Below are 19788 nucleotides of genomic sequence, written 5' to 3' on the forward strand. Positions count from 1 at the left end.
TGGCAATGATCTGTCGGATACAGTATAATCACAGAGTGAAAGGTTAGAATAGAATAGATATATATACATAGAATAGATGTATCTATATATATATATATACATATATATATATATACTGTATAGATACAGTATATATATATATATATATATATATACACACTCACTGGCCACTTTATTAGGTACACCATGCTAGTAACGGGTTGGACCCCCTTTTGCCTTCAGAACTGCCTCAATTCTTCATGGCAGAGATTCAACAAGGTGCTGGAAGCATTCCTCAGAGATTTTGGACCATATTGACATGATGGCATCACACAGTTGGCGCAGATTTGTCGGCTGCACATCCCTGATGCGAATCTCCCGTTCCACCACATCCCAAAGATGCTCTATTGGATTGAGATCTGGTGACTGAGGAGGCCATTTGAGTACAGTGAACTCATTGTCATGTTCAAGAAACCAATCTGAGATGATTCGAGCTTTATGACATGGCGCATTATCCTGCTGAAAGTAGCCATCAGATGTTGGGTACATTGTGGTCATAAAGGGATGGACATGGTCAGCAACAATACTCAGGTAGGCTGTGGCGTTGCAACGATGCTCAATTGGTACCAAGGGGCCCAAAGAGTGCCAAGAAAAAATTCCCCACACCATGACACCACCACCACCAGCCTGAACCGTTGATACAAGGCAGGATGGATCCATGCTTTCATGTTGTTTACGCCAAATTCTGACCCTACCATCCGAATGTCGCAGCAGAAATCGAGACTCATCAGACCAGGCAACGTTTTTCCAATCTTCTACTGTCCAATTTCGATGAGCTTGTGCAAATTGTAGCCTCAGTTTCCTGTTCTTAGCTGAGAGGAGTGGTACCCGGTGTGGTCTTCTGCTGCTGTAGCCCATCTGCCTCAAAGTTCGACGCACTGTGCGTTCAGAGATGCTCTTCTGCCTACCTTGGTTGTAACGGGTGGCAATTTGAGTCACTGTTGCCTTTCTATCAGCTCGAACCAGTCTGCCCATTCTCCTCTGACCTCTGGCATCAACAAGGCATTTCCGGCCACAGAACTGCCGCTCACTGGATTTTTTTTCTTTTTCGGACCATTCTCTGTAAACCCTAGAGATGGTTGTGCGTGAAAATCCCAGTAGATCAGCAGTTTCTGAAATACTCAGACCAGCCCTTCTGGCACCAACAATCATGCCACGTTCAAAGGCACTCAAATCACCTTTCTTCCCCATACTGATGCTCGGTTTGAACTGCAGGAGATTGTCTTGACCATGTCTACATGCCTAAATGCACTGAGTTGCCGCCATGTGATTGGCAGATTAGAAATTAAATCTTAACACAGTTGGACAGGTGTACCTAATAAAGTGGCCAGTGAGTGTATATATTTCAGTGACACACACACATATATCTACAGTATATTTATATTGCATAGAGAGATAGAGATGGCTTACATAGAGTAAATACAAATACAATAGGTAGATATATAGATGTCAGTGACAAATACAATTAGTAGAATGTGTGTGCAAATTACCGGATATGTAAAAAACCAACAATATACCATACCTGTCCATTGTTCTGTCCCATGCTGTAATCCATGTCTGGGGGATATACTGTTTTATTTATTTTACTTTTATTACAGGAGAACGATGGCTTCGCAGGATTTAGGTGAGGTCGTAAGTATGGTTTAATTAAGAATATTAAAGGAGTCTGTGTAATTCTTTAAAATAAAGGACTTTTTTCTGGGTGTCTGTGTTTTCATACAATGGGACTATGGGGTTAGTAATGGGGGCATCTTATTGACGGCTCTCCATTGCTAACCTTAGGGCTTGATGTCACCTGATGGTGATTTCAACCCCCCAACTATTACCCCACTTGCCACCGCTACAGGGCAAGTGGGAAGAGTGAGGCTAAATGCCAGAATTGGCGCATTTTACAGATGCAACTTTTCTGGGGTGGCTGAGAGCTGATGTTTTTAGCCTGGGGGCAGTATCCATGGCCCATTCTTAGGCTATTAATATCAACCTGCAGCTGTATGTATAGGCTTTGCTGGTTATTAATTATAGGGGACCCCACATCTTTTTTTGGGGCTCCTCCATTTTAATAGCCAGTAAAGGCTAAGTATACAGTTGTGTGCTGATATTAATAGCCTGGGAAGCTCCATGGGTATTACCCTCTTCCCAGGCTATAAACATCTGCCCCCAGTCGCCGGCATTCCCTCTGCCCACTCACACAGTACAAATTGTATTTGGCACTGACATATATATAAAAAAACATAAAAATTGAGCTTGGTTTGAGTTAGTACACATGCAGCATATAAATGCATGTTCACATGGCCAAAAAGCATACAAAAACCTACAAAACACAAAATGATAAAAAAAACCCTGCTATAATTAAATAAGTAAAAAGCAAAAGTGCATTTAAATCATGCAGAGCTCTTAGTAATACTGTATTTGATCAAACATAGCATAAAAGCCGTCCCACCATCGACAAGGTGACTCTGTGGTCGGGGCGGTCCTACACTGTCTAGTATTAATAACCTTATCATGTGTCAAAGTTGATGTCTGTGTGAATAAGGGCAGACACGGGTCCCAACCACTACGACACCAGTCAGGGGAAGCCTTTAAATGCAATTTCCAGCTCAGGAGAGGGAGGCCACACCCCAGCTTGCACAGAATGCACAAATACAAAGAAAAAAAATAAAAATTGAGCTTGGTTTGAGTTAGTACACATGCAGCATATAAATGCATGTTCACATGGCCAAAAAGCATACAAAATCTAAAAATGACAAAATGAAAAAAACCCTGCTATAGTTAAATAAGTAAAAAGCAAAAGTGCATTTAAATCATAGAGTTCTTAGTAATACTGTATTTGATCAAACATAGCATAAAAGCCATCCCACCATCGACAAGGTGACTCTGCGGTCGGGGCGGTCCTACACTGTCTAGTATTAATAACCTTATCATGTGTCAAAGTTGACGTCTGTGTGAATAAGGGCAGACACGGACCGGGTCCCAACCAGTGGACACCAGTCAGGGGAAGCCTTTAAATGCAATTTCCAGCTCAGGAGAGGGAGGCCACACCCCAGCTTGCACAGAATGAAAAAAATACAAAGAAAAAACATAAAAAGGCGACTTTATTCTTTGAGTCAGTGTGATTACAGCAATACAAGATTTATATCAGGTTTTTATGTTTGGCCGCTCTCACACTCTAAACAGACACTTTTTATTTCAGAAAATAGTTTCTGCATCACCATATTTTGAGAGCTATAATTTTTTCCATATTTTGTCCCACAGAGTCACGTGAAGACTTATTTTCTGCAGGACGAGTAGGTGTTTTTATTCGGTACCATTTTTGGGCACATGACATTTTTTCATCACTTTCTATTCCGATTTTTGAGTAGCAGATTAAACAAAAACAGCAATTCAGGAATATTTTTTTTAGAGGGGGTTATACTGTTACATGAGTGGTAAAATTTATAAGACAGTTTTATTCTTCGGGTCAGAGGCTCAGAATAATTACAGTGATACCTATTTTTTTTTTTTTAATCTTTTGGCGCTTTTACACAACAAAAACTATTTTATAGAAAAAATATTTTTTTGCATTGCTTTATTCTGAGAGCTATAACTTTTTTATTTCTCTGCTGATAAAGCTGTATGGCAGCTTGTGTTTTGCAGGACGACAGGATGTTTTCATCGATACCATGTTTATTTATATTTATCTTTTTGATTGCATTTATTGCACTTTTTGTTCGATGTTATGATACTAAAGCATTGTTTTTTGCCTCGTTTTTTATTTTTATTTTTTACGGTGTTCACTGAAGAGGTTTGACAGTTTTATAAAGTGGGTCGCTACGGACACAGCGATAACAAAAATGTGTACTTTAATTGTTTACATTTTTATTTACATAAATAAATGTGTTTTTTGGAAAAATATTTGTTTCTTTTTTTGCTCTATATTTGAGGATTTTTTCCAAAATATTTTTACACTTTTTAATATTTTTTTTTTTTACTTTTTTACATTGTCCCAGGATGGGACATTACTGTATAGCATCAGCACTGCAGAGAATCACTTGAGCATCTGACAGGCAGAGAAGGAGGCATGTTAGGTCATACTTTCTGCAGGCACTGTGAATCCACCATCCCTCCAGGACCCCGCAGCCACTTTGTGACCGGGGGTCTGCATGCAGACCATTAGGACTAGGTAATTGCATCGCGTTGTCCTGATGGAAGCACGCAGGGAGCCCATTCTCTGTGCAATGTTCCTCTATGCTGCTGGCAATACTGACAGCCACATGAGAGGGGTTAAATGCCCACAATTGGTGCTAGCACCGATCGTGGGCATTGCAGCATGGTGTCGGCTCTCACACAGAGCTGACACTCGCACCCGATCGCCGCTGTGCTCAGCGTGATGTCGCGCAATCACGGCACCATACATACAAAGCTGTTTGCGAGAACGCAACTCCCGCAAAGCAATATATGTACGGTGCATGTCGGGAAGGGGTTAAAGTGGAGTAAAAGTGTGACACCTTTGTTCTTAGCAGCAAGTCAGAGATGCTTCCAGGGGTCTTCTCCTTGCTGTTCTCCTTCCATTCAGAAATTTTCCCATCCATTTGAAATATTTTCACTGACCCCCAGACCTCTTTTTAGGGTCTGCCGGAAAAAAGCTTGGATTTCCCATTGACTTCCATTATACTCCTTACTTATAACGAGCATTCGAGTATTAGGAATTGCTCGGGTTGATCACTCATCTCTAGTGATTACTATAGCCCTAAAGCTACTCGGACACATTGGATAATGTATAAAGTATAATACTATACATTCTCGTGTTAATAAAAACACAAACAACAAAGTCTGTTATTGAAAGTTTTTATTTTTTGTAAAAATATAAAATTTCGTATCATACACTACAAAAAAAATGTACACAACCAAAATGAACATATAGCATCAGCAGAGGAAAAATTGGAAGGGATAATCACTGCAATGCTAATCTAGTCTACATATGCTGGATGATGACAGTCAACACTTTATCCAGGGGCATCCTATTAAAGGCAACACAGCCATGTTCACAAATGCAAATGAGGAAATGACTCTGCTATACTCCCAAATAGTTTAATAGTGGTTATGCATGTGCAACATACAAATGATCATGGTGCCCAGCTTGGCAATCATACATTTGTACTTCCCATCAATGATGATCAATGCATTTTATTATACTGACCAGTAAAGGTTTTAATTAGAATTTGCCTCCTAACCATATGAAGATTTTACTGCAGTTCATGAATAGGGATGAGCGGACCCGTGGAAGTTCGGATTCTATTTCTCCACCCGAACTTGAACCAGAACCCAAACCCTATTGAAAACATTGGGGACTCGAACTTTTGAGTTGGAAAATTCTCTCTCTCTCCCTCGCACTCCTCCCCCCAGAACTCTGAAAATTGCAATGGAATTCTGACGAAGTTCATGTTCGGTGTTTAGCACCAAACACTAACCGATACCAACCACAAACTTTTAAGTTCGGGTTCACTCATGTCTAGTCATGAACTGAAATATAAATCCTATATAAATAGACATGCATATTTGTAAATCAATTCACCAGGGTTATATCAAACCTTATGGGTGCTAAGTACAGAACCAATGGATAGTGGCATGACAGCATTAGGGACGAATGCTTTAAAACTCTATGGGAATATACCGTACATTCATTTGAAGCTGGACAACTGAAGACGGTGACACTTCATTTTAAGAACTACCTAAAGCAGTAGAAGAGATTTTTGGAACTTCCATATACCTGTTGGTGATTTGATAATACCATACACATTGTAGCATGGAGTGAATAAATCATATCATAACAAAATCATTGCACTGTACTGTACACAGTAGTGTACAGCAAAGGGATCTCATAATGCCATATACTGTATATCGTAGTACAGACTGAATAAAACCCAAAATAGCATAGGCATAACAGAATGGAGCCAATAAACATTTTTATACCATACACAATGTAGAACAGAGTAAGTAAACTTCATCTCACCCTATAATTGTAGTATGAAGTGAATGGACTTCATAATAACATATATAATGATTAAAATCAATGTCATAATGTAAAACGGTCTGGTATGCTTGTGATTTAAACCTTTCATTTTTACATGTCAATGAGACAACAGAGCACAGTACCTAGATAGTGTGGCGCCCCTGAGGCTCAGTCACTACAGAGGTACTGCACCTCCTCCTGAGGTGTGGTATACCACCATCCAGCTAAGGTGGAGACTCCTGACCATGCTCCAACACCTGCACCCCACACAACAAAGTAGTGTAGCAAAGCACCTTCGGCGGCACCCTGCTTGGAGTATAGCAAAGCACCCATTGGTGGCTCCCTGCTTGGAACACGAAACGTGCTGGGAGGTGGGTGGAGTTAGATTACATTACAAAGAGCGGGAAGAGTTTAGGCCAAGAGTGAGTTGAGTTGAGTCAGTTGGTTAGAGAGTTGGAGAGAAGATCCCTGGAGAGAGGGATAGATGGATGGAAGTGCTGCAGCAGATCTCAGTGACCTGGGTCTGCTGGCACAGGAAAGGAAGAGAGAGAGAGCGACGTAGACTGGAAGCCTGACTCTCCATAGAGAGGAAGATCAGTGCGGAACGTGAGGAGTAAAAGAGAATCTCCATAGAGAGGAAGATCAGTGCGGAACGTGAGGAGTAAAAGAGAACAGAGGACGTGGGTTAGAAGAGAACCCTTCCTAGAAGTTCTAAGCGCAAGGCCGTGGCCCGGTCCCCAAGGTTGTACGGATACTAATGGTCCTGCAGCAGACACCGGAGGAATAGAAGTACTGACCACTTTATTCCCACACAAGACTTGGGGGCACAACAGCAACATAATAGTGAGCCGGGACTTAGTAGCAAGGAGTCCCCGAAGCAGGCTACAGCTGTCTGCCATACAAGTAGAGTTCATAAGAACATTGGACAGGATGAACTCCAGTGTAACCCAGTACTAGGAGTACTTCAACTAAAGGCGCTATAAGAGGAGACGTTCAGAAAGGTACATGTTGGCGGAGTGTTGGAAAGGAGTATTCCATCTGGCCTGGAGGTTGACTGAGTCCCTGACCTGGAGGACACGGCACGGAGGCAGGCACCTATTTGTACAACAGACTGTGAGCTTTGGAACTACATGCCCTGGTGTCCTCCACTTATTCCTGCGCCAACCTGCCCAACACTGCTACATCCCTGGCACCTGACACTGCACCATCTATGTGTCACTCCATTTACTATGCCCTTGGACTACAGCCCTGCCTGTGGAGGGCTATACCATCACTGCTGCACCACACCATCTGTCCCAGAGTGTCTGTCTGCAGCGTCGACTTACATCTTCATTGCCGAACACCACAGGTGGCGTCACGAATCACTTATAAACTTTCATCACCACAAGCACACTGAAACAACCCCATTTTACAGTGGGCGCCCAGGGCCACGAGCCGGGTCACAGCTGCAGTGACATCTCCTATTGAAGCTCATCGGGCTGGTACCAAGTACCCCACAGCCCTGGGAGGGCGACCCATTATTTGGCGTCACGGACAGGATGACGAGACCCGATGCCATCGGGTTCTGTGTGCCTATGACTCAAATCTTTTGAAAATGTGCAGAAGACCCAATTTAATAGACTGTGAAATGAATGTTAAAAATGGCCGCCGGTGCGGTGAAGAAGGGCGTGATAATATGGGTGGTCCTAAGGAAAGAGCGCGGACTGTCCTGGGCCTCCTCTGTCTGAACTTCTATGTGACAGCAACATGGCCCACCCCCCAAGGGGTTCTTATACTGTCTTGGTATGGAGGAGTAGGAAGAAGACGCCGCCCCCAGAAGGAAAAGTGGAAGCCGGTGGCGGGAAAAGAGCACAGGAAGGAGGAAGAACGCCAGAACGCCATCTTGGAAGAAGAAGGGAGGAGGCCTGTGGAGCGCACGGAGGTTGAGTTGGATCTCCCCGGCTCCATGGCTGAAGGCTCCCACCCCGTCTCCGGGATGAACTGCCAACAGCTGGAGGACAAGATAACTCAGCTGACATGCCGCCTGCAACTGAGGCAGGAAGCGCTATGGACATTGAATCTGCAGCGCGCCCAGGAGGGGCCTGCACCTGCGGTACCTGCAACACCGGTACCTGTCACCGCTGCACCGGACCTCCCCCAGGAAGACCCGGTAGCACCTGAGATGGCTGCAATGACCCCGGCAGCATCTGTGGGCATCTCCCTGCCTCTCCATGTTGCCAAGGGAGCCAAGGCGGAAGAAGAGGAGCTCCCACCTGGACCTGACGCGGCTGCGCAGAGCCCACCGGAGACCCCCGCAGACCGGGAGCCACCAGTTGTCCCATCGCCGTCTCTGGTATTTGCCCAGGCCGCCATGACCATCGCCGCTGCCACCGAGAACCCCATCGCACCTGTACCGGACCCAAGACAACGCCGAGGGGAGGCACCAGGTATAGATCCGGGCCCTCCTAACGGGTTACCCCCTGAATTTACATTGTCGGAGGCTGGCCTGCTGGAACTTGAAATGGGGATGTTGGATGAGCCATCCAGGGGCAGCAGACTGTTGGAAATGGGGAGGTGGAAGAGGTCCCTGCTGAGAAGGGTCCGGCTGGAGCAGGCGCGCACGATTCGACATCTCCGGGGCTGGGAGGAATCCAGGCTGCTTAGGGATATCGAAATCCTTTGGCCACAAAGCCCCCGTGTGGCTGCCTACCAATGCCAACAGGCTGCGGCGTCCCAAGATGTCAGGTCCCGCCCCAGAGCAGCAGTACCACCCGCACGGGAGGAACAGTATCCATTAGTATCAGCTGCTACTTTTACTGCACTCCCAGTGGCAGAGGCATCATCAGCCACCGTTGATATCACCACCCCTGCTGTACCTCAGGCAGCAGCAATGCCAGATGAGAGCACCCAGAGCATGTCCCCTGGAAGCAGCCAAAGCAATCAGCTTCCAGAACCCCAGGATGGGACCATCACTAGTAACTTACAGTAAACTAACTTTGTTTGTCCAGGAGGGTATTTGCACCATTGTGCCTGTTTCTTCAGTTGTTTTTCTAATATTTTTTTATTTTTGATTATGATGTTTATTTGTTGATCCCGTTGTTGCCCAGTTTTATTGGCAGCGTTTTGCATACTTGAACTGTGGAGGTCATGGACGCTGAGTGATCCGGAACTGTCATTGTAAATAGTTTGCACCTCTTTAGGTGCTTTCTCTTGGTTTTACATAGGAACCTTTCCTTGAACAAGGACTACCTCGTTATAAGGACATTTCCAGACATGATGGCCGGACCAATGTCTATTCTTTGCTCTTATGAATAATGCTTAGTATTTTTGAATAGGAAACTAGAAAGTGATAATGTGTAGTAACAGTATTAATGACAGATTTTATAGGGTCCAATTGAGAAAGAGATATAGAGAATGTTTTATAATACATGAATAAAGATGTGAAAAATTGAGTAAAAGTATGCAGGTGACGAACCAGGTGTTGACGGTTGTCACTCATTAAGAAAGTGGAAAGTGTAACAGATAACAGAAAAGAAATGTGTCACTAGAAAATGTGTTCTGATAGTGAATTTGCTTCCATAGCACTTTAAAATATGTAGCATAACTTTACATATAGATAGACAGTTAAATTGTTTGCAACGTTCAAGAAACAGTGCCTCCCACATTGGGAAGTTTAGTATAAGACATGTTTATTATGCAATATAAAAATTTTGTATGTTCCTGTATTGTCAACTTTGTTTCCCTTCCAGCCCGCGGACGTGTTGTGTTTAACGGGGGGGTATGTAGTGCCCCTGAGGCTCAGTCACCACAGAGGTATTGCACCTCCTCTTGAGGTGTGGTATACCACCATCCAGGTAAGGTGGAGACTCCTGACCATGCTCCAACACCTGCACCCCACACAACAAAGTAGTGTAGCAAAGCACCTTCGGCGGCTCCCTGCTTGGAGTATAGCAAAGCACCCATTGGTGGCTCCCTGCTTGGAACACGAAACGTGCTGGGAGGTGGGTGGAGTTAGATTACATTACAAAGAGCGGGAAGAGTTTAGGACAAGAATGAGCTGAGTTGAGTCAGTTGGTTAGAGAGTTGGAGAGAAGAAGATCTCTGGAGAGAGGGATAGATGGATGGAAGTGCTGCAGCAGATCCCAGTGACCTGGGTCTGCTGGCACGGGAAAGGAAGAGAGAGAGCAACATAGACTGGAAGCCTGACTCTCCATAGAGAGGAAGATCAGTGCGGAACGTGAGGAGTAAAAGAGAACAGAGGACGTGGGTTAGAAGAGAACCCTTCCTAGAAGTTCTAAGCGCAAGGCCGTGGCCCGGTCCCCGAGGTTGTACGGATACTAATGGTCCTGCAGCAGACACCGGAGGAATAGAAGTAGTGACCACTTTATTCCCATACAAAACTTGGGGGCACAACAGCAACATAATATTGAGCCGGGACTTATTAGCAAGGAGTCCCCGAAGCAGGCTACAGCTGTCTGCCGTACAAAAGTAGAGTTCATAAGAACATTGGACAGGATGAACTCCAGTGTAACCCAGTACTAGGAGTACTTCAACTAAAGGCGCTATAAGAGGAGACGTTCAGAAAGGTACATGTTGGCGGAGTGTTGGAAAGGAGTATTCCATCTGGCCTGGAGGTTGACTAAGTCCCTGACCCGGAGGACACGGCACGGAGGCAGGCACCTGTTTGTACAACAGACTGTGAGTAAAGCTTTGGAACTACATGCCCTGGTGTCCTCCACTTATTCCTGCGCCAACCTGCCCAACACTGCTACATCCCTGGCACCTGACACTGCACCATCTATGTGTCACTCCATTTACTATGCCCTTGGAATACAGCCCTGCCTGTGGAGGGCTATACCATCACTGTTGCACCACACCATCTGTCCCAGAGGATCTGTCTGCAGCGTTGGCTTACATCTTCTTTGCTGAACACCACAGGTGGCGTCACGAATCACTTATAAACTTTCATCACCACAAGCACACTGAAACAACCCCCTTTTACAATGGGCGTCCAGGGCCACGGGCCGGGTCACAGCTGCCGTGGCATCTCTTTTTGAAGCTCATCGGACCCGGTACCGAGTAACCCACAGCCCTGGGAGGGCGACCCAATAGCAATCAATAATAACCTGTTTATTCTCCAGCACATGACAGCAGGATTTCACCTACAGTACATTGATGTATAGCGCATCCGTAAAATGATGTAAATGGATAAAAAGATTTTAGACATGCCAAGCATTTCTAAACGATATTACCTATGATACTTATTAAGTAGTTTCGTCATGTACTATGAAAGTTAAGTTCCCACAATGTGTTTTTGGAGGGGTTTTGACCATGCGTATTTTCACTGTTAATAAAATGCACCTTCTTATAGGCCCAGCAAAGTGGATGGGATATGCATAAATCTAGTTCCAACTGGACATTTTTTATCCTCCATAAACTCACCTTCAGGGCATTTTTCAAATCAACATGTCAAGCTGCCTTGAGAATACGCCCCATAAAAGTGCAAAACATGCGAAAAATCCACAGATAAAAAACACATTTGCGTGTACTCCACACATGACTGAATCAATAAAGTTTTGGCAAACTCAAATATCAGGAAGCATAAAAAACAAAGCAGCTTTATTTAACACATAATATACCAAAAAAGAGATGAAAACTATAGTATAAAAGAAACAGGATAAAAAACACAAGAAACCTAATTTAGCTAATAGATATTGAAATGCTACAGAAAATCTGCAACATCAAAAACTCACCAAATATTCAAAGTAGGAACGTCACCTAAGAATAACAGTAATGGAAGTGAGATGAGAACTGTAACATTCAGAAAATACGCTCCAATAGAAATGATAAATGTTGTGGATGTTTTGTGGCTGTTGACTAAGTCACTGTCAAAGTCATCAAGCAATTATCACTATCATGGGAATAATGGAAATAGCCTATATCTGTGTTTTAAAGAAGCTATGTGTTACAGTATGTGTCCAACACCCTGATCCCCTTGGTTCTGCTAAACAGAATTTGAAGACCATTAGGCCACGAAGACCATTAGGCCACATGCACACATTAAGTAATTGGTGAGATTTTTACCTCAGCATTTGTAAGCCTCTGATTGCTCCACTTCTGATTTTGGTGCAGAAATACTGCGGTAAAAAACTACTCACCAAATCCTCAATGTGGCCTTAGATATCTACCCATAGAGTAGACACAGCGATTGCAAAAGTTGCAGTCACACCATGGTGCTGCATCCTAGAAGGACCCCCAAATTGCTGTGGCTCAAATAGTAAGACAAAGAATTGTGATTTTGGTCGGCCATGTTGAAGATTTTGCATTGGGTCCAATGAGTTTCATGTGACGTCACTGATATCCACTATAGCTATCTAAGATCAGTTTACTAGAACTGAAATACTGCAACATTATCCTTAAGTTTGCTATTTTTACTGTTCATTCTACTGCAACATGAACATGAGGCATGATTGGCTGAGAATAGAAATCTATAAAAAAATAAATATGAGATGAGGGTTTTTGAATAAAAACAGATATCATAGGTAATGAAAGCTAGTACTCATGAAATTATTTATGTCTTCAAATAAAGTCTGTATAAATCGGCAGTTGGGATTATGGGAATATTTCATAAGCATGTCATTGTACATTGTCTATGAAGGACATTTATGAACCAATGTAATATCTTAAGGAACACTGCCATTGTAATAGAATATCTCAATACTTATGTACAGTGTCTTTGTTTATTTCCAGTTTAGTGGGTTACTATAAGGTAAATCGATTTGGGGTATGGAATAGCGGACCGCAGAAGTTTGGGTTTGACCGAACTTTAGTCCAAAGTTCCGACCGGGTACAAGAACTTAAACACAAACAACAGAAATATCAATGTGGACCCGAACTTTGGAGCTGGAAGAAAAACTCTTTTTTTTCTCTCTCACTCAAACTATAAAATGGACTTCCAGTACAAGTTTGTGCTTGAAGTTCAGCATCGGACACTAGGTGTCTGGTATGAATCCTGAACTTTACAGCTTGGGTTTGCGCATCTCTAATTAAGGGATAATAAATTGTTGCATTTTCTAATTAATACAAAGTACTAAACACTTTTTATATCATTTAAATTAAAAAAAATCCCAATGATCAATTATATCAATGTATAATTATATTTTGCAGAGATGATGGTTTCTAATTTGTAGATTAGGAGCAGGAAAAATTAGAGAAGTACATTTTCTATCTATACTTTCTAGCATGTTAAAAAATAATGCAAAAATCTAGCAAGCGGTCTCTTGTATACATTTACCATCATTGGGTCCACTGAGCTTAACCCCATCCAACAAATTTCATTTTTGTGTTTTCAGTTTTTTTTCCCCTTTTTCTAAGAGCCATAAGTTTTTACTTTTCATCCACATAGCAATACAAGGGCTTTTTTTGTGCTGGATGAGTTGCAGTTTTCAATAGCTCCATTCATTTTGCTATATAATGTACTGGAAAATGTAAAATAAATTCCAAGTGCGGTGAAATTGCAAAAAAAGACACCTTTCTGACATTCTTTTTTTTGGGTTTTGTTTTTATGGAGTTCATTGTGTGGTAACAATGACTTGGCATCATGATTTTCCAGATCAATAAAGTTATGTTAATACCAAACTAGTCCAATTCTTTTTTAATATTTTAGTGACAAGTGTGTAATTTGTAAAAAAAAACATTTTTGTTGCCATTTTCTGACACTCATACGTTTTTTCATTTTTCCATCAGACTTGTTTTGTTTGTAGGGCAGGCACATGTTTTTATTGATATCACTTTTGGGTATTTGTCATGTCTAGATACATTTTACTGAATATTTTTTGAAGAGAAGCATTGATCAAGAAAAAGGAAACACTGGCATTTTTTTTACATTGCTGTGTTTACCATATGAGTTTCATTAATAGTTTTATACTTCAACAGACCAAACTTTTGGGTGGATGCAGCAATATCAAATGTGTTTTTTAGATACAAGTGCTTCTCGTAAAATTTAAATATCATCAAAAAGTTAATTTATGTCAGTTCTTCAATACAAAAAGTGAAACTCGTATATTGTATAGAGTCATTACACACAGAGTGATCTATTTCAAGTGTTTATTTCTGTTAATGTTGATGATTATGGCTTACAACCAATGAAAACCCAAAAGTCATCATCTCAGTAAATTAGAATACTTTATAATACCAGCTTGAAAAATGATTTTAAAATCCGAAATGTTGGCCTACTGAAATGTATGTTCAATACTTTTTTTCTTGTCACAATTTTACAGAATGGCTTTGTTACTTTTACTTCTAGATAGACTAGACTTTTACAGACGCGACAATACCAAATATGCTTTTTTTAATTTTTTATTTTTAGTTGAAAAAAAGAGGAAGGAGGTGACTCAATATTTTAGATTTTTGAAATTTCTCTTTGTTTAAAAATGTTTAATTATTTTACTTTTTTTTACTGCATTGTATTATTGAAATACCAAATTATCCCAGTGTACGGAGACAATTATTAAGCTCAGCATGTGACTGAGATGACATTGATGGGGGTCGTTAGCAGGCCTCTGGCTGCCATGATAACCCAGCAACTGCATTGTGAGAGGGGCCGATGGGAGCTGGTGCATTCCATATTAACTCCACTGGCATTTAAATGATTAACTGCAGCAATTGGAACTCAATTTTGTCAACTGCTGTTAGACAAAGATGCCAGCTATGTAATGTAGCTGCCATCTACTGCACATAGAGAGTAAAGTCTGGCGATAGATTCACAATACTAGTCATATATGAAATAAATCTAGAATCAAAACTCTACTTTTAAAGAGTAATTATCATTTTACTTTTTATTTAATAAATCATTAAGTACACATGATAACAATAAACTTTGTAATATATCTGTCATGATCCAAGCTGGATTATGACAGATAAAAGCACTAGTAACCTTTTTTTTTCCTTAAGCTGTGTGCTTAAAGTTAGTTTTTGCCCCGGTGGCCATTAGGGTCATTGCACTGTGTGGTTTCAGTTCTAGTTTTGTCCCCGGTGGTCGTTAGGGTCATTGCACTCTGGTTACTTTAGTTTAGTGCACATGATTATCACTAACAGGTGTGATTGCTCTGGCTTAACTATATAGGAGTGTCTTGTTCTCTCACTCACTGTTCGTGATATTGGTCATTTCAACCATCCTTGGTGGAGGAAGGAGCTAGAGAGAGTTCCTGGCAGCTCAATCGGAGCCCTGGTGTGGAAGGAGCCCTAGAGAGGAGTTCCTTGCATCTCTGACAAAGCTTGGTGAAGGAGCAGCTATTCAGGAGGATAGCTGCATTCTGTTGCTGGACTCTGTTGCTGGGAGCAAGAGCAACAGAGCAGAGCTAAGTGGTGATATCCCTGTTTGTACCTTTCCTTTTGTGTGTTTCAGTGCAGTGGTGGGATTAGTTTCTGCACTGTCCATTTCACTAGAAAGGGCTAGGTGCAGGGCGAGCTAGGGTTTTTAGATATCCTGCTCGGCGCCAGGTGCGGAACCTGCTTAGGGACTGTTAGGAGTGTAAAGACACTGACTCAGGGGAGTGCAGGAGGTCTCCACATCCACGTTCCCTATCGCAGGGCCCTCCATTGTATCGGTTTCCCTGGTGTTTCCCTTATTATTTAAATTCACCCTCCTGGAGGCGGTGTATTCAGTTATACATGAAATTCTGAAATTCACCTGCTGGAGACGGTGTATACGGCTGCACGTTATATTATTTAAATTCGCCCTACTGGAGGCCGTGTTTCCAGGGTCACATGTGTCAGAGAAATTCGCCCCGCTGGAGGCGGTGTGTCCAGTCACACGTGACCATCACAATATCTTATCAGAGAAATCTGCTTCTTTTTCCACCAGGATCATTCATTCTCAAAATTTTCAGTTCAAGGGAAAATTTGTATTCAGTGAAAACAGATTTTTGCATTGCTAAGATAGATTCTATGTACATGGGAGTAAGGAGGAGTAGGGAGGAGCTCCGCCTATACCTCCTCTACTCTACATTGAATATTATCAGGAGCAACTTTCATCTCCTATGTCAGGAATGTAAAAATGCAAAATTTTGCAACTTTTCAAAAATTTACACCAGAATTCTTGTGTAAAAGATTTGATGAATCAGGGCAAGAATGTCTATAATCATGGAAGAGGTCACCTGAAAGTCCCTAAATTTCATTGTTCTGTAGCCCCTGAGTAGAAGGGTACCTACGATTATATGATGGTATCATACAGTACCACAGTATTTATATGCCTAATCATTTTTATTTTCAGAGGCACACCCAGAAAATGCTTACTAGATAGCTCCATTGCCTTCAGCATTGTTGATGACTTAAGCTGACCTAAACCCTGGAAGGCTGTCACTTTTTTTTTTGGGTTCCACACCTCCTAGGAAAGAAGTCTTCTGTTTCATTTGGGCCATTATACAAACACAAACACATTATTCTCTAGGTAAAACATCTTGGATGAAAAATAGAATATTGTGCTTCTTTCATTCATATATTATATTCTAACTTCTACTGAATTTTTATTGTCTGTAGGATACAAACATGGAAGATAATATAAGGTACATTTTAATTTGTGCTTTACTATACCGGCATGATTAGATAAAGAAAAATCTATTAACTGCCAGTATCAGTCAATGTTTTTTTTAACTCTAGTATTAAGGAAGACGCTCTAAAAATACACTGAGGATTATTTTTTTCAAAAAGTCATGTACGGAATATCAACTAGATATTTCCAACCAATGAAGATTCCACTGATCCAGAAAATGTGAGGTCATTATCTATTAAAGTCTATTGAGGTTTTCGAAATAGTCAAGTCTATTAAGATGACAACAGAAAATGTTATATACTATAGTAAATGTTGTTCTAGCCATTAAGAGAAACTTTGTTGGGTAATTCAAAGAAAGTAATTTCATTAAGATTCCCCCAAAGACAATCAAATTCCCGCTTTTGTTGCCAGGCCATTTAACCATTTATTGGTTGCTAAGGGACCACATGTTACTTTGTTCTAGTCATTATGCATGAATAAATGGTATTAATGCAAAAATAATATTTCTGAAGTTCAATGGTGAAAGTGCTAATTTACAATCAAAAATGTCAGCAGAAAAGAACACAAGGGGCTTTTACAATGGATACCATCGTACATCACATGGCTGAATGAAGACTGACATCAAATCTGTAGAGATACTTAAAGTGAATGTATCATCAGAAAATGGCCTATTGTTAAGAAATACATTTAACGCAAAAAACTTGATTTAATAATTATCTGGTTTTTTTTCATATCACAATCTGTATTAAATAAAAAGAGAAATCTTGCAATTTTAACTCTATCCACTGGGTCAATTTTATACTATTATTTCCAGTTCTTTACAGATGACTTTTCAGAAGTCTCATAATCATCACTGGCATTTTGACAATACACCTCTATACACAGTCAAAAATACAGAATTCATCATTCTCAATCCGTGATGTTAAAGGGGTTCTCGGGTAAAAATTAATAAGTCTGCAGTCACTCAGTGTATGCGCTGGGGGATTTTGCCAGTTTCTGAGCTAAGAACAGAGGGTGTGGATGCATTCTGCAAACTCCCGGCCAGTCGGGTCAGCATGGCATCGCTCCATACACTTCCATATTGATGCGGCTGTCTATTGGGCGTGGCCAACTAGAGTGCGCAGCCTTGCTCCATGCAAGTGTATGGATAGTAAGGTCAAGCCCACTGGCCAGGAGTATGCAGAACTCTCAGAAAATAGTGAATCTTCACAGCGCCCAGTGCCTGGACTGGGGGAATCATAAATCTGCAGTCACACAAAGTGGATCGGACAACCTCTTTAAAGCTCCTCTTGCTCCCCTTCACAATGACCTTTACATTAGCTTTAATAGAATGATATAATGTTTGAGTCATTCTATTGCTGTTAATGTTCATATGATTTTCATGAAAGAATAGGAAGTATAAGTCTAGTATAGCCACAGATAGATGAGGATATAAAAAAATACAAAAAATGTAAAAATAACTCATGTAGCATAAAAATGTGATTTAAATAGCAAGACATATACATTCTATTTAAAGGTTAGGCCAACTGCTCTTCAATAATCCAGTCACATGTGATGGCTATCATCCTGCCACCAACTACTAAATGACGCATTACTCATTAATTAGATTTGTAATATATGATATAAACAGTAAGTATTTAATCTTGTAATTTTGATTACAAAATTGCAAATTCTTTAGGCCTCACATATCAAAACAGAGGGGGGGGGAATATCGATGTTGCCCACAACCACTTCGAGTTTCGCTTTTTTCTGAAACAATCCAGAATTTTGATTGGTTACTTGTTGTGGAAAACTTAATTTGTTTCAGAGAAGACTTTTGCTACATGAGGTCTAGCAATACAATAAGAAATGTTTTACTTTTTGAAGATATTTTAATATAAAACCTTGAGTGTCGTTTAATTTTTTTTCTTTATACAATTACCCTGTTGCTATCATAGTTTTTTTTATTTATACAGCACGACGGCCTTAGACAGGACAATATTTAGCTGATGATTGCAGAGAAGATATTTTAATATCTTTTTAATCCATTTGTTTAAAATTTTTAAAATCATCACGACCGTCATAGGAAAAAAGTACAACAACATACAGATGTAAGTGGCAGCACAATAAATGTACCTGGGAGTGTAGCAAACTGTACAATATATACATATTCATTTTTTAATGCATTAACCTTATCGGAGAGCAAACTAAAACTTAGAACACAAAAAAAATAAATATATTGTTTTTGCAATTGATCAAGCAATTTGTTTGTTTGTACACACGCTTTCATACCTTAATGCTGTGTAACAGCATTTTTTCCAATTTACAAAAAAAGAAAAAAAAAAGATAACTATCAAGAAAATCTAGACATATTGCTCTTCAATACACCTTTGTAGACAATTGAGACTTAGTAAACATCAGTAAACTGCTTTTCTTTTCCTAGGCCATACAGGGCTACAAAAACGTTGTTTTAAATGATCCATTCAAGTAAGTCCTTGGAAGTATTTTGCGTGCTGCTACAATAAAAGCACTATCAGGATGCTATATACAATTCCTGTACAAAGCATCACGGAAAGTCCTTTGTTACAAAAGCCAAAGAACAGGCTAACTTTACTTTACACCTCTACATCCAGCTTAAGGTCCCATGCATGTTGCAATTACTCATGACGGACGATGACACAAACAGAAAAAATAAATGAAAGTTTGAGTCAAATACTGATTTTTGAGTTATCTGTTGTATGTTCATTGTGTCGTTTTCAGTTTTCTATAGCAGTATACTTCCCTTTTTATTTTTCATTTCAGGTTTCTCTGTGTCTATAAATCTCTGGGCAGGTTAAAAAGTGCAGACTTGCTTGGTTGTGGAATGGCACATTTACAACGGCACCATTCCGTTCAATAACTGGGCTCTCATTTCTTGGATGCTATTCATTATCTTCTTCTGATGACCAGCCAAAGTCACTCCGAACCTTCTCAGATCTCTGAAGAGGAAAATACACAAAAGGGCATTTACTACCTAGGAAAATACTGATAATTCTTCACCGGGAACTCAATATACACAAGATAATTTTGTAATAAAATTTACATACAATGCATACATTTAATATATATATATATATATATATATTAGGATTAAATATGGTACAATATTAAAAAAGTGGGGAAAATTGAGCCTGAAAACTATAGACCGGTAAGTATGTAAAAATAAATATTACAGGTTATGGGCACTAAATTCTGTGATCGTATGCTGATC

General features: G+C 40.7%; 1 protein-coding gene across 3 annotated transcripts in view; it reads right to left on the reverse strand.

Annotated features, from left to right (window-relative positions):
* Positions 1 to 4847: 4847 nt before the first annotated feature.
* Positions 4848 to 19788, reverse strand: part of EPHA5 (EPH receptor A5) — a 671051-nt gene continuing 656110 nt past the window's right edge. For all 3 annotated transcript variants that reach the window (XM_073542503.1, XM_073542522.1, XM_073542495.1), the window contains one exon: positions 4848 to 19516. In XM_073542503.1, the coding sequence (XP_073398604.1) occupies positions 19411 to 19516 (106 nt within the window). In that variant the 3' untranslated portion in view covers positions 4848 to 19410. The remainder of the gene's footprint in view (positions 19517 to 19788) is intronic.

This window comes from Dendrobates tinctorius, unplaced genomic scaffold, assembly GCF_039654945.1.
Source record: "Dendrobates tinctorius isolate UK_male_01 unplaced genomic scaffold, ASM3965494v1 ptg000011l, whole genome shotgun sequence".
NCBI lineage: Eukaryota > Metazoa > Chordata > Amphibia > Anura > Dendrobatidae > Dendrobates > Dendrobates tinctorius.